The sequence below is a fragment of the Polypterus senegalus genome, chromosome 3, assembly GCF_016835505.1.
Source record: "Polypterus senegalus isolate Bchr_013 chromosome 3, ASM1683550v1, whole genome shotgun sequence".
NCBI classification, from domain to species: domain Eukaryota; kingdom Metazoa; phylum Chordata; class Cladistia; order Polypteriformes; family Polypteridae; genus Polypterus; species Polypterus senegalus.
The window spans coordinates 63,128,442-63,141,918 of record NC_053156.1 but is presented as its reverse complement, the minus strand read 5'-3'; the positions used below and the strand labels follow the sequence as shown (position 1 = coordinate 63,141,918).

At 44.1% G+C, this 13,477-nt stretch overlaps 1 protein-coding gene across 4 annotated transcripts in view; it reads right to left on the bottom strand.

The window, feature by feature from the left end:
- The window catches only part of LOC120525222 (protein S100-B-like), a 33,373-nt gene that overhangs the window by 3,261 nt on the left and 16,635 nt on the right, over nt 1-13,477 (bottom strand). For all 4 annotated transcript variants that reach the window (XM_039747339.1, XM_039747338.1, XM_039747340.1 and 1 more), the window contains one exon: nt 4,696-4,832. In XM_039747339.1, the coding sequence (XP_039603273.1) occupies nt 4,696-4,824 (129 nt within the window). In that variant the 5' untranslated portion in view covers nt 4,825-4,832. The remainder of the gene's footprint in view (nt 1-4,695; nt 4,833-13,477) is intronic.

Sequence of the window (13,477 nt, the reverse complement as noted above, 5' to 3'; positions counted from 1 at the left end):
GACATGGATCCTGTTACATCTGGCATAAAACTAACTCAGTTTTCCAGTTTTCAAACATGGTGTGGGGATGCTTTGCTGTTTCAAGGCCTGGGCAGTTTACCATAATTGAGGAAAGTGCTGAAGAAGAATGTGTGGTCGTCAGTCTGTGATCTACAGCTCAAGCGCAATTGTCATACATTAAGTACGTGGGGTGTTCAGTTATGGAATTTTCCTGCTCTTTTCTTATAAAGAGTGCAAGGTAGACCTGACTCCTTGGACAAACACACGCATACAGTATATGAACTTGTTGTTAGTAGTGCTAGCTGCTCTTTCTCCATTTCCTGTCAGTTGTAATCAACATGTCAGAGCAGGAGGTACACAGTAGTGTTGCGCACGCAGCACATTATTCAATTTTTGACAAATGATGGAGTCATTATATCTCAGATTTATTTGAGACTTAAAAAACAGTTTGCAGATGAGTGTCTGTCTCAGCTGAGAGTGTATGGTGGTGCAAGTCATTCAGAGAGGGACTATCATGTCTTCGGTCCACTTGAGGAATTTTTAGGAAGGAAGAAATTCAACTCGAAAGAGGAGGTTATTGATGCTGTGCAAGAATGGGTCAACATGCAGTCAAAAAGACTTCTACTCTCCTGGGATTAAGAAGCTTTCTGAGCGCTGGAACAAGTGGATTGGAATGGCAGGAGACTATATAGAAAAATAGTGTGTAAGTCATTTCATTGTATTCAATAAAGTGTAGCTTATAAATTCCTGTTTATATCTGAGCACCCCTCGTATGTTAATTGTCCTTAATGTCTACAATTCTGCATTTATTCATAACAGATCACACAGTCCACTCTGATGTAATGTTTTTTTAATTAAGGTCATGTACATAAGTATTTGAACCTTGAGGCAATTTTCATCATTTTGGCTCTGTATGCCACCACAATGGATTTGAAATAAAGCAGCCCATTATATAATTAAAGTGTAGACTGGCAGCCTTAATTTAAGGGGTTTACCAAAAATATTGTATGGGCCGTTTAGGAATGACAGCCATTTTGATACATGGTGCCACTGTTTTCAGGGGCTCCGAAATATTTGGACATTTGACTAGTAAGCTATTCCACAGCCAGTTGTGAGCAGTTCCCTCATTATTTCATTAACTATTAAGCAGGTTAAAGGTCTGGAATTGATTCTAATGTGCATTTGGAAGCTGTCACTGTGAGCTTTCAATATGAGGTACAAAGAGCTGTTCATTCAAGTAAAAACCACCCAGGCTGAGAAACAAAACATGCAATTTAGAGAGATAGCAGAAACACCAGGGGCCTCATGTATAAACAGTGCGTACCCACAAAAATGTTGCGTAAGCCTGTTTCCACGTTCAAATCGCGATGTATAAAACCTAAGCTTGGCGTAAAGCCACGCACATTTCCACGGTAGCTCATACCCTGGCGTACGCAAGTTCTGTGCTCGGTTTTGCAAACTGGCAGCACCCAGCGTCAAAGCAGTGCTACTTGTTCCTGTTTGGTTACCCTTTCTTTTTTAGATCCACATCCCTGACGCGGCTTTATAAATACACTAAAACTAACTGCATATTGTTTATTAGTTTAATGCATCTGATTGTTATTAACCTGTAACAATATAATGGTCCACAGAATGATTAAACTATTCTAAATACCATAACTGCTTTAGCATTGTTACTCTCACTGCACCTTCTTTTTCTTCTTTCAGCTGCTCCTGTTATGGGTTGCCACAGCGGATCATCTTTTTCCATATTACTCTCACTCGGAGCAGCTAATCAGAAAGAATTATCAGTATACAGCATCAAGCACACGCTGCCTCATCCATGCGCACTGTCTATTGAACTGCACTCATATGACAAACGCTTCAAAACCGTTCCTGTACGGACTTTGCCGTTCAGAAACAGTTTCATCCCAAGAACTATAAACGCACTCAATCAGTCCATCAAGTGCTCCTTGTAGAACTGTTTGTACTTATAAGTACAATCACCTCACTGTAAAACTTGCGATACAGTTATAATATCGCACAACCTGAGCCACTTTATAAAGCTCGTATTTACATATGATGAGGATATCATTTTTAAGATGAAATGCAGCAAAATGTTTATTATATTACACAGATAAAACTTTAACTTTATTTAAATAATCATTTATTGATAATAACTAAACATGTGAGGACACTGTCGCTGCGCTAGCAAGGAGCTGGCACTCAGTTCACGGATTGTTCCTGCCTCGCGCTGTATGCTTGCTGGGACTGCCGTGACACTGGAAGGACACAATAATTAAACACATACTACGAAGATATTTCAATGTTCCTTAAAGGTTCTGAAGAATCGGCGCTCTAAGCTTACAGATGGCTTAACGTCTATTACAGAGTTGATTGTATGGCGATTAGGTGTTTGGAGAAAGAAAAGTAAGGACAGGAATTGGTGGTTAGTATGTTTGAAAGAAAGAGTACTACTGCAGTGAAGTATTTCATCGAAGGTCGCACACAATCACTGCGCCACCATGTTCCCATGTTTAATAACATGCTTTAACTCCTATCATCATGAAAATGATATCAAGTATACATCTCAGTATTTTAATTATTCAGAGAGCTGTAATATCACAAATGTAATGGATTCTGTGTCCTGTCGCAGGAAGATAAAGCCCGAAAGCAAATAGTGATTCACACACATAGAGCACATAGAAGATCAGATACAAAACAAAGCATTTAACGTGCTACTTTATTTACGATGGAATTTGAGAAACTAGTAAATTAAACGATTTTAAGATGAAGTTTATGATGTTCTACTTTAATGACAAAATAATCTACGTGATTGAAGTGGAAATGTCGGGATTGAAGTTGACATTTCGTGCTTTTTTCACACTGTGTGTCTATTTTTTTTTTCTCTGTACCCTAGTAAGCTTTCATTTGAAACTTAGACAGTGAGCTACGACTCGCCTTTTCATGGCAACTTTAATATCTGAGAATTTCTTTTTTATTTCGGGCACTGTGCGACTTTGTGAACTTGAGCTTTCGAGTTTCTCCGACACACTATGTCACTCGATCAACTTCCTTTTGTTGTTTATACCACTGTTTAAACCAACAAATAGTACGTTTTTCTTTGCCTCCACTTGATATTCACTGAACTTCTTCTATTTCACCCCTGTGCTTTTGCCATTGCCTTTTCACAGAATGCTGAGCTTAAGGGCTATTTATGTTAATTTGCATATTCAAAGAGGAGTAATTCTGGGAGGAATTTGGGCGGGACAACAGGTGCGTGCATGTGCGTTACTTTTCACGCTGACCAGGATTTATGGAACAGAAGAATGTGGAAGTTTGCATTCGCACAAATTATGCATCTGGAATTTTTTGTGCGTAAGCATATTTCCGCTTTTGTGCTTACGCCAAGTTATAGTGTGAATTCTATGCATGCCATTATGCATGAATCCCCAGGAGTGGTCAAATCAATCATTTGGTAGGTTCATAAAAAGAAGGAACACATTGGTGAGCTCAGCAACACCAGAAAGTTTAGAAAACCACAGAAGACAACTGTGCTCGGTGATTGTAGAATTCTGTCATTGGTAAAGAAGAACCCTCCACAACATTTAGCCAAACCAAGAACACTCTCTGGGACGTAGACCTATCATTGCCAAAGTCTACGATCAAGAGAAGACTTCATGAAAGTAAAGACAGAGGGTTTACCACAAGGTGCAAACCACTGCTAAACTACAACTATAGAAAGGGCAGATTAGACTTTGTCAGAAAACATTTTTAAAATCCTGTTCAGTTCTGGAACAATTACTTTTGGACAAAGGAAATTAAGATCAATATAGACCAGAATGTTGGAAAGAGAAGAGTATGGAGAAGAGAGGAAATGGCTCATAATCTCATGAAAACCACATCATCTGTGAAACATTGTGGAGGTAGTTTTATGGCATGGTCATTTATGGCTGCAAATGGAAGTTGGTCACTGGTATTTATTGATGATATGACTGCTGGCATAAGTAGCAGGATGATTTATGAAGTGTACAGAGCTATACTATCTGCTCAGATTCAGGCAAATGTGCCAAACCTGATAGGACAATGCTTCATAATACAGATGAATAATAAGCCAAAACATACTGCAAAAGTAAACCAAATGCTTTTCAAGGTAAAGAAGTGAAATATTCCTCAAAGTTCAAGTCAATCAACTGACATCAACCCAATTGGTCATGCATTTTACTTGCGGAAGACAAAACTGATGGCAGAAAGTCCAACAAACAAACAGCAACTGAAGACAGCTGCAGTAACAAACTGGCAAAGAGAGAAAACTCAGCAGTTGGAGATGGCCAGGGGTTCCCAATCTTCAGGGAGTAATTGACTATAAAGGATTTTCAATGAAATTTTGAAAATGATCATTACATTATTTACTTTGTTTCAAATCCATTGTGATGGTGTACAGAGCCAAAATTCTGAAAATCATGTCACTGTCCAAATATTTATGGACCTGACTGTAAGGTATCATTTTAAACTGTGAAATGTTTACAATTAAGGAAGCAACGCAGTTTGATTCATCAAATTTTTTGTATCCTCTTGGAAATATGCAAGAAAATTAGAAAAAGATGTCACTCTCCACACACTGCAAATGACATCCTTCGACTTGGTATCCCATGAGCTTAACCGTGTGAGCAGCCAACCCATTGGCTCCACCCCATCTAGTATGGCTCCACCCACCTGTATGAAGTGGCACAGCTCATTGTTGATGAGCTCCTTCAGCTCCGCCTTCTTCAGTTTGCACTCCTGCCCTGAATACTTATGAAAGATCTGGATGATGCACACCATGCTGTTCTCGATCTCAGACATGCCGCTCCCTGTTGACACATGAATCGAGACTGTCACTTTGGAAACTGGTAAAGCAGCATTACCACTCATATTAGACTGAAATTATCTTAATTTGTTACATTCTTGCCTCTGATACACATTGTGTCCTTGATGACTCACTTAATTTTCCTATTTTGCAAATATACTGCTCAAAAAGATTAAAGGAACACTTTGAAAACAGATCAGATCTTACTGGGAAAAAATCCTGCAGGATATCTATACTGATATGGACTGGTATGTGTTACGAATGAAAGGATGCCACATCGTTTGATGAAAATGAAAATTATCAACCTACAGAGGGCTGAATTGAAAGACACCCCAAAAATTAAAGTCTAAAAATGATGCAGCAGGCTAGTCCATTTTGCCAAAACTTATTTGCAGCAACTCAGAATCATACTCAGAGGTTTGTATGGCCCCCAAGTGCTTGTATGCATGCCTGACAATGTCGGGGCGCATGCTCCTAATGAGATGACAGATAGTGTCCTGGGGGCTCTCCCCCCAGATCTGGACCAGAACATTACTGAACTCCTGGACAGTCTGAGGTGCAGCCTGTCGTTGTCAGATGGACCGAAATATAATGTCCCAGAGGTGTTCTATTGGATTTAGGTCAGGCGAGCGTAGGGGTCAGTCATTGGTATCAATTCCTTCATCCTCCAGGAACTGCCTACATACTCTCGCCACATGAGGCCAGGCATTGTCGTACACCAGGAGGAACCCAGGACCCACTGTACCAGCATAGGATCTAACAAAGGGTCCAAGGATTTCACTCCGATACCTAATGACAGTCAAGGTGCCATTGTCTAGCCTGTAGAGGTCTGTGTGTCCCTCCATGGATATGCCTCCCCAGACCATCACTGACCCACCACCAAACCGATTATGCTGAATGATGTTACAGACAGCATAAATTCTCCATGGCTTCTCCAGACTCTTTCACGTCTGTAACATGTGCTCAGGGTGAACCTGCTCTCATCTGTGAAAAGCACTTGGCACTAGTGGTGGACCTGCCAATTCTGGTATTGTATGGCAAAAGCCAATCAAGCTCCATAGCGCCAGGCAGTGAGCACAGGGCCCACTAGAGGATGTCGGGCCCTCAGGCTACCCTCATGAAGTCTGTTTCTGATTGTTTGGTCAGAGATGTTCACACCATGGTCTGCTGGAGGTCATTTTGTAGGGTTGTGGCAGAGCTCATCCTGTTCCTCCTTGCCCAAAAGAGCAGATACCAGTCCTGCTGATGGGTTAAGGACCTTCTAGGGTCCTGTCCAGCTCTCCTAGAGTAACTGCCTGGCTGTGCTGGGAGACACTGCAAACCTTCTGGCAATGATACATACTGATTTGCCATCATGGAGAAGCTGGACTACCCTTGCAACCTCTGTAGGGTCCAGGTATCGCCTCATGCTACCGGTAGTGACACTGACCGCAGCAAAATGCAAAACTAGTGAAAAAACAGTCAGAAAAGATGAGGAGGGAAAATGTCAGTGGCCTCCACCTGTTAAACCATTCCTGTTTTTTTTTTCTCTAGTGCACCTATTGTTATTGTTATACTCTGATTAAAAAGTGTTCCTTTAAGTTTTTTTTTAGCAGTTTATATTAAATATATAGCAGTAATTGTTCTGCATCAAGAACATGTACGTTGCTTTGGATAAAAAGCACCTGCTAAATGTTTGCACTGGCTGGCCTCATTTAACATAGGTCTATACCCTACAACTGTACTCTAGTAACATACTGTATGCCTTGTGAAAGAAAAAATTACTACTTTCAAGCTACTTAGGGTTAATAGCTGACAAAGTCGTTTTGCTATAATGGCAGGTTATTCATACATGCGTCTGTCATAAGACAGTGCAGTAAGCTGACCTAGGACAAGTTCCAGTTTCTTTAGAAACGTGTCTATTTGACACAGGAAAGATGATCTTTCCTTCTTTAGGGTCTATCTGACAAGTGATAAAAATAAGAACAGATGGCCCATTGGCATAATAAAATAAAATGCTTAAGTAAACGATATTATGCTTTTTGATTAAGTAAGGGGAAGGGGGAGGAAGAAGAAATTATAAAAAGCCAATCAAAAAATGTAACTTTGTTCTTCTGCCTTGCAACACAGAATCCAGGTACTCAACTCTGTGACTGAATAAAAATCTAATTGATTGAACTTGCCTTGTCTTCCTCAGGGGGTTTTCTTCTACAGCCTTCATTCCAATGGTTCGGGCACAGGATAATTTAGATACTGCAACATGTATCACCAGCAAGCTCTAGTCTTAATGACCAGACAGAATCTCAAGAACAGCAGTTAACACTTTAACTATTAACATCCTCGACACACGCTGTTTATTTTGGAGCTCAAAATGTTTTTGGACCACATACCATCAGCCCTTGCTTGACAAGAAGGCTCTTCATGGGAAAACCAGCAGGCTATGTCCTAGTACCACATATGATAGATAGATAGATAGATAGATAGATAGATAGATAGATAGATAGATAGATAGATAGATAGATAGATAGATAGATAGATGCAAGTAGGGGGCCGCGCACGGACCCAAATGATATCGCAAAATCATATGCCAGGAGGGAGTGGCGGGGTACTAACCTTTCTCTCTTTGTTTCCTGCAGAAAGAAAGACGCACTGCCGCCATGAATGTGCCTGCATCACTACCTGCACTACACTACTTCCGCCCTTCCTCTGTCTTCTCCTTGTGATGTCAGCAATCCCACCATCCATCTCGGCTCCTACCCAGCATACCTCTCTTCTTCCGGTCCCTCCTCCATAAATGTTCCTCCTCCGCCATCTTTGGGCGGTCGACTCTGTGATACAATCACGTGCTGACTGTTGATGATAACTATACCATATTATGTGATATTTCTACAGTATACGGGGCCGGAAACCTCAAACCTTTATGTTTGTTTGTGTATTCTTTTACAGTGGCGTAGCTGGCAGGATTCAAATGTCTGAATATGTCAGAAGGACAGGACCTGAACAGCGTGCAGCAAAGGATGGCGGCACAGATACAGTCCCTTCAACTCGAGCAGGCTGCAACAAAGTGGGAACTCGAAGATACTAAGGCAAGATTGGAGTAGAGACGGTAAGACCAGATCCGCCACGACCTCCACCTCCTCCGATTGTCCCGCGCAGCAGGCTTATTACAACCTCCCCAAGGAGGAGGCTGCGAATTATGACCTCCTGAAAGCAGAGATCCTGGGGTGCTACGGCATCACGTCGGACCAGCAGGCGAGTGAGTGGCGTAACTGGCAATTTGTCCCCGATCGGCTGGCAAGAGCCCAGGCCTTTGAATTCTGGGGCAAGATAGGGCGCTGGTTACGGCTCGAAGGTCCCCAAGCCCGGAAAGTCGTAGAAACAGTGGCGTGTGAGGGGCTAGTCAACGCCATGCCCAGTTACCTCGCCCAGCAGGTCTGACACCACCCCTTCAAAGACATGAAGGGTCTCTTGGACGTCCTGGAGCGTCAGCTTGCGGTTCACCGAACTGGGGGGTCGGAAAGGTCAGCTCGCAGGGCCCGACCGGGTCGTGCCGTCACCCCGAGCCCACTTGCCGCGCTGTGGAAACCTCAACGAAGCCCAGAGAAAAGCCGGCCTCTCCGCGCTGTTTGAAGTGTCTGTTACCAGCCTGTCCACTCAACGTCGAGTCTATGGACTGCACTTGGGCCACTGCTGAAAGGTACTGTGCTCTGTCACACCCTCTGGCTATCCCTAATACGGGAGTGGTATTGGTGAATGGGTACTTGGTTGTGGCTCTATTTGATTCCGGCAGCAACATAACCATTGTAGCTCGCTGTTATATTTTACGGCAACAGTGGCTAAAACAACAATTACAAGTCACTTGTGTACATGGTACGACCAGATCATATCGTTCCGCGGAGTGTTATATTGCCGGTTGTCGGTTGCTGTGTTACATGAGCCCCCTTTTCCAGTGATTTTGGGGCACGACTGGTCATATACAACCAGCGGTAAAATAACAACCACTCCTGGGGCCTCATTGGGTCTGGTTATGGATGGGCGGGTCACCCTCCCAGGGCGGGTCACCCTCCCCACCATCCCCACCCTCCCCGTCACCCTCCCCGCAGCTCCCACACCGTGCACTCAGGCAGACAATGATGACATAGAGAGCCGGGGTGAAGAAACTCAGGAAGTATCCGCTGGGGAGGGCATGAGCCAAGGAACCATTATTTTCCCCGACTCACAAGATCCTCTAGCCAGCATGGATCATCAGTTCAGATCCACGCCTGCATCATTTAAAAGGGAACAGTGGAATGATGATTCCCTGAAGTTTGCCCGGAATGCTATTGTTTTCCCCGGCAGCCGCCAGGCTGACAGTTCCATACCACGGGAGCCCTACTTTGTTTTAGAAAATAATCTCAAGTCGCGACGCATGAGGGCGAGGTACGGAAGTTGTTGCTAGTACCGCGTACCTTCTGGCGGGAGGTTTGCGAACTAGCTCATGCCCACCTCCTAGGCGCCCACCTCGGGGCCGAGAAAACCTTAGAGAGAATAAAGCTCCATTTTTATTGGCCCAGAATTAATGAGGAGGTCCAATGTTTCTGTCAGTCCTGCCCGGAATGTCAGACCTGTCAGATACCTAGGAGGGACCGTGCTCCTCTCGTTCCAATACCCCGATTGACGTTCCCTTTGACAGGATAGGGGTAGACCCTGTAGGACCCCTGGAGCCCTCGAACCGTGGCCATAAATATATATTGGTCATGTTTGATTACGCGACTCGATATCCAGAGGCGCTTCCGCTGCGCTGCGCTCCGCTAACACAGAAAACATCGCACGGGAATTGGTCAACCTATTTTCTAGGGTGGGTATACCCAAACAAGTCCTAACAGACCAGGGTACACCCTTTACCTCGGATACGTTCAGGGAGGCTGCCAAGTTACTCCATATTAAGCATCTGAAGATGTCTTTCTATCACTCGCAAACAGACGGGTTGGTAGAACGGTTCAATCAGACTCTCAAGCAGATGCTGCGCAAGGTAGTCAGTGCGGACGGTAGGAACTGGGATCAGCTCTTGCCTCTTGTACTTTTTGCTTATTGGGAGGTACCCCAAGCCTCTACGGGTTTCTCCCCTTTTGAACTGTTATATGGACGCCAGCCTCGGAGACATTTGGATATAATAAAAGAAGGATGGGAAGCTAAGACTCTGCCCTCCATGAATGTATTAGAGTATGTGGTGCAACTGCGCGACAGACTAAACAGAATTAGACCCCTCCTAAAAGATCACATGACTCGTGCGCAAGCAGAGCAAGCACGGTGTTATAACTGCAATTCGACTCTCTGGGAATTCCATCCTGGGGATCGAGTGATGGTGCTCATTCCCACCTCCCACTCCAAACTATTGGCTCATTGGCAAGGGCCATACGAGGTTAAGGAAAGAAAGGGACTCGTCGATTATTTGGTGAAACAGCCAAATCGTCGGCCGAGCAAGAGGGTATACCATGTGAATTTGTTAAAACCTTGGAAAGACAGGGACGAAGCTCCTGACCCTGGTAGGACCCTCTCCCTTTTTGCTTGCACTCCAGCCCTTAACCTCGGACCAGACCTAACGCCCCTACAGCGACAGGACTTACAACAAACGATCCTGTCCGTCCCAGAAGTGGTGAGCGAGTCACCGGGCCGTGCTTCACTGATTGAGCACGACATCATCACAGAACCCGGCATGGTAGTCCGGGAGAGACCCTATCACCTCCTGGAAGCAAAACGTGCAGAGGTGGAACTTGAAGTCCAACACATGTTGGACATGGACATTATTGAAGAAAGCCATAGTCCCGGGTCCAGTCCTATCGTTCTCATTTTCCAAGCCAGATGGCTCTTGGAGATTCTGTAACGACTTTAGACGTCTTAACCAGGTCTCCAAATTCGATGCCTACCCGATGCCCCGGGTGGATGGCCTCATTGAACGATTGGGTATGGCTCGATATTTGACTACCCTGGACATGACTAAAGGGTACTGGCAAATTCCCTTAACGGCATCTGCCAAAGAAAAAACTGCCTTCAGTACCCCTAGTGAACATTGGCAATATAAGGTCCTGCCATTTGGGCTGCATGGGGCACCAGCGACCTTCCAGCGTCTGGTAGAAAGAATGCTAAAGCCTCACCAGTCCTATTGTACCGCCTACCTGGATGACGTAGTCATCTATTCCGGCACCTGGGAGGAACATCTATTGCAGGTATTCGCTGTCCTCACGACACCAGCGAAGGCTGGTCTCCGCATCAATCCTCGTAAATGTTTCTTCGGCCTGAAGGAGGCCAAGTACTGTATTTAGGCTACCTAGTGGGACGGGGACAGGTGAAACCACAATGTTCCAAAGTAAAAGACATCCTGGAATGGCCCCGTCCGAATATCAAGAGACAGGTGCAGGCTTTCTTAGGGCTAGCGAGGTACTACCGCCGGTTCGTGCCCCACTTCTCTGAAAGGGCAGCACCCTTGAATAACTTGACAAAGAAGGGCGCTCCCTTATATGTGTTATGGAATGACAAAGCGGAACAAGCATTTAGTGACTTGAAGAAGGCCCTAACCTCGGCACCAATATTAAAACCCCTGATTTTTCTCTGCCTTTTATTCTCCAGACCGATGCTTCGGACACAGGCCTGGGTGTCGTGTTGAGCTAAAGCGTCGATGGTGTCAAGCACCCCGTGATGTACCTGAGGTGGAAATTGCTGGACCAGGAGACCAGGTATGCGGCAGTGGAGAGGGAAGCCTTGGCCATTAAGTGGGCGGTAACTCATCTGTGGTATTACCTGTTGGGTTGTGAGTTCACTCTGGTGACTGATCACGCTGCTCTTCAGTGGATGGCACTGCATAAGGAGTTGAATCCCCGAGTCACCAGGTGGTTTCTGAACCTGCAGCCCTAAGAGTTCACCGGCACTTATCGTCGGGGCAACCTTCAGGCCAATGCCGATGCTCTCTCCCAACTCCACGACCTCTCAGTTCGGTCCGCCCGACCTGATGGGTCTGGGCTGAGGGGGGGTCGTGTCACGCACGTGCGAGTAGGGGGCCGTGGACGGACCCAAATGATATTGCGAAATCATATGCCAGGAGGGAGTGGTGGGGTACTAACCTTTCTCTGTTTCCCGCAGAAAGAAAGACGCACTGCCGCCATGAATCTGCCTGCATCACTACCCGCACTACGCTACTTCTGCCCTTCCTCTGTTCACTCCTTGTGACGTCAGCAATCCCACCATCCATCTTGGCTCCTACCCAGCATACCTCTCTTCTTCCGGTCCCTCCTCCATAAATGTTCCTCCTCCGCCATTTTTGGGCGGTCGACTCTGTGATACAATCACGTACTTACCATTGATGATAACTGTACCATATTTTGTGATATTTCTACACTATACGGGGCCGGAAACCCCAAACCTTTATGCTTGTTTGTGTATTCTTTTACGATAGATAGATAGATAGATAGATAGATAGATAGATACTAAACACAGTAATGGCACTATACAATAGATAGATAGATAGATAGTAATGGCATTATATGATTGATAGATAGATCTGTGTCTATGTGTTATCCATTGAGGTTGAATGGGACTTACCAGGTATGTGTGAATGCGGCCTGCAAAAGTGTACCTTACATTCATTGGCACTCAGATAGTTAATATATCTATATAAAAATATAATTTTTAATTAATTTTCTCTGTTTAAGCAATTCAAAATTCTCCTGGGGTACATGAAACACAAAAAGGTTTAATACCGATGATCTACTATCCTTTCTTCCTGCCACCAGTTTGTGGTTTTGAAATGGAACACAGTAATTGCTACATGAATTTGTAAAAACCTAAGAAAGAAACAGCAGTATGTAGCAGTGGAAGAATATATGGACAAAGCATGTAGTCACATCCCTGAGTACTGGTAAATAACCAAAATGTTAATAAAAATGTAAACAAAATAATGTTACAAACAAAATTTCAGCCAGTGTTCAATTTAAGAAATACAGTGCCCTCCATAATGTTTGGGGCAAAGACACATTTTCCCTTGATTTACCCCTCAGCTCCACAGTTTAAAACTAAAAATCATGGAGATCAAAGTGCACAAGGCAGACTTTCATTTAAGGGTATTTGCATACATTTTGGCCACGCCATGTAGGAATGACAAGCCCATATTAATATTAAGGACTAAATAAGCAGTAGGTGAACACTTTGCCTTCAGAAAATTCTACTTGGAATGCTGACATAAAAGTCCTGAACGATACACACGTACCAATCCACAAGTTCTATTCTAAAACAGGAGTGGGCACACTAAGCTTCTTGTAAAGATTTATAATATCCCTGCCCTTATCAGATGTTCTTAATAAAGTGATGTTGCATTTGGCTGGTTTATGCATAAAAAGTTACCATGCAGTGTGCAACAAAGAATAATATCTAGCATATAGGTTTATAATATTTCCATTACAGATGTCTAACAATATAAGAGCAGGAAGGGAAGTTATTGTATAACTGTTTTTAAAATGCACAAATAAGCCAGTTGTTGTTCTGGGACATCTGCTACTTACCAGGGGCCTCATGCATAACGCCGTGCGTAGAATTCACACTATAACATGGCGTACGGACAACAGCGGAAATGTGCTTACGCACAAAAAAAAACAGATACATAAATCTGTGCGAACACCAACTTCCACGTTCTTCTGCTAC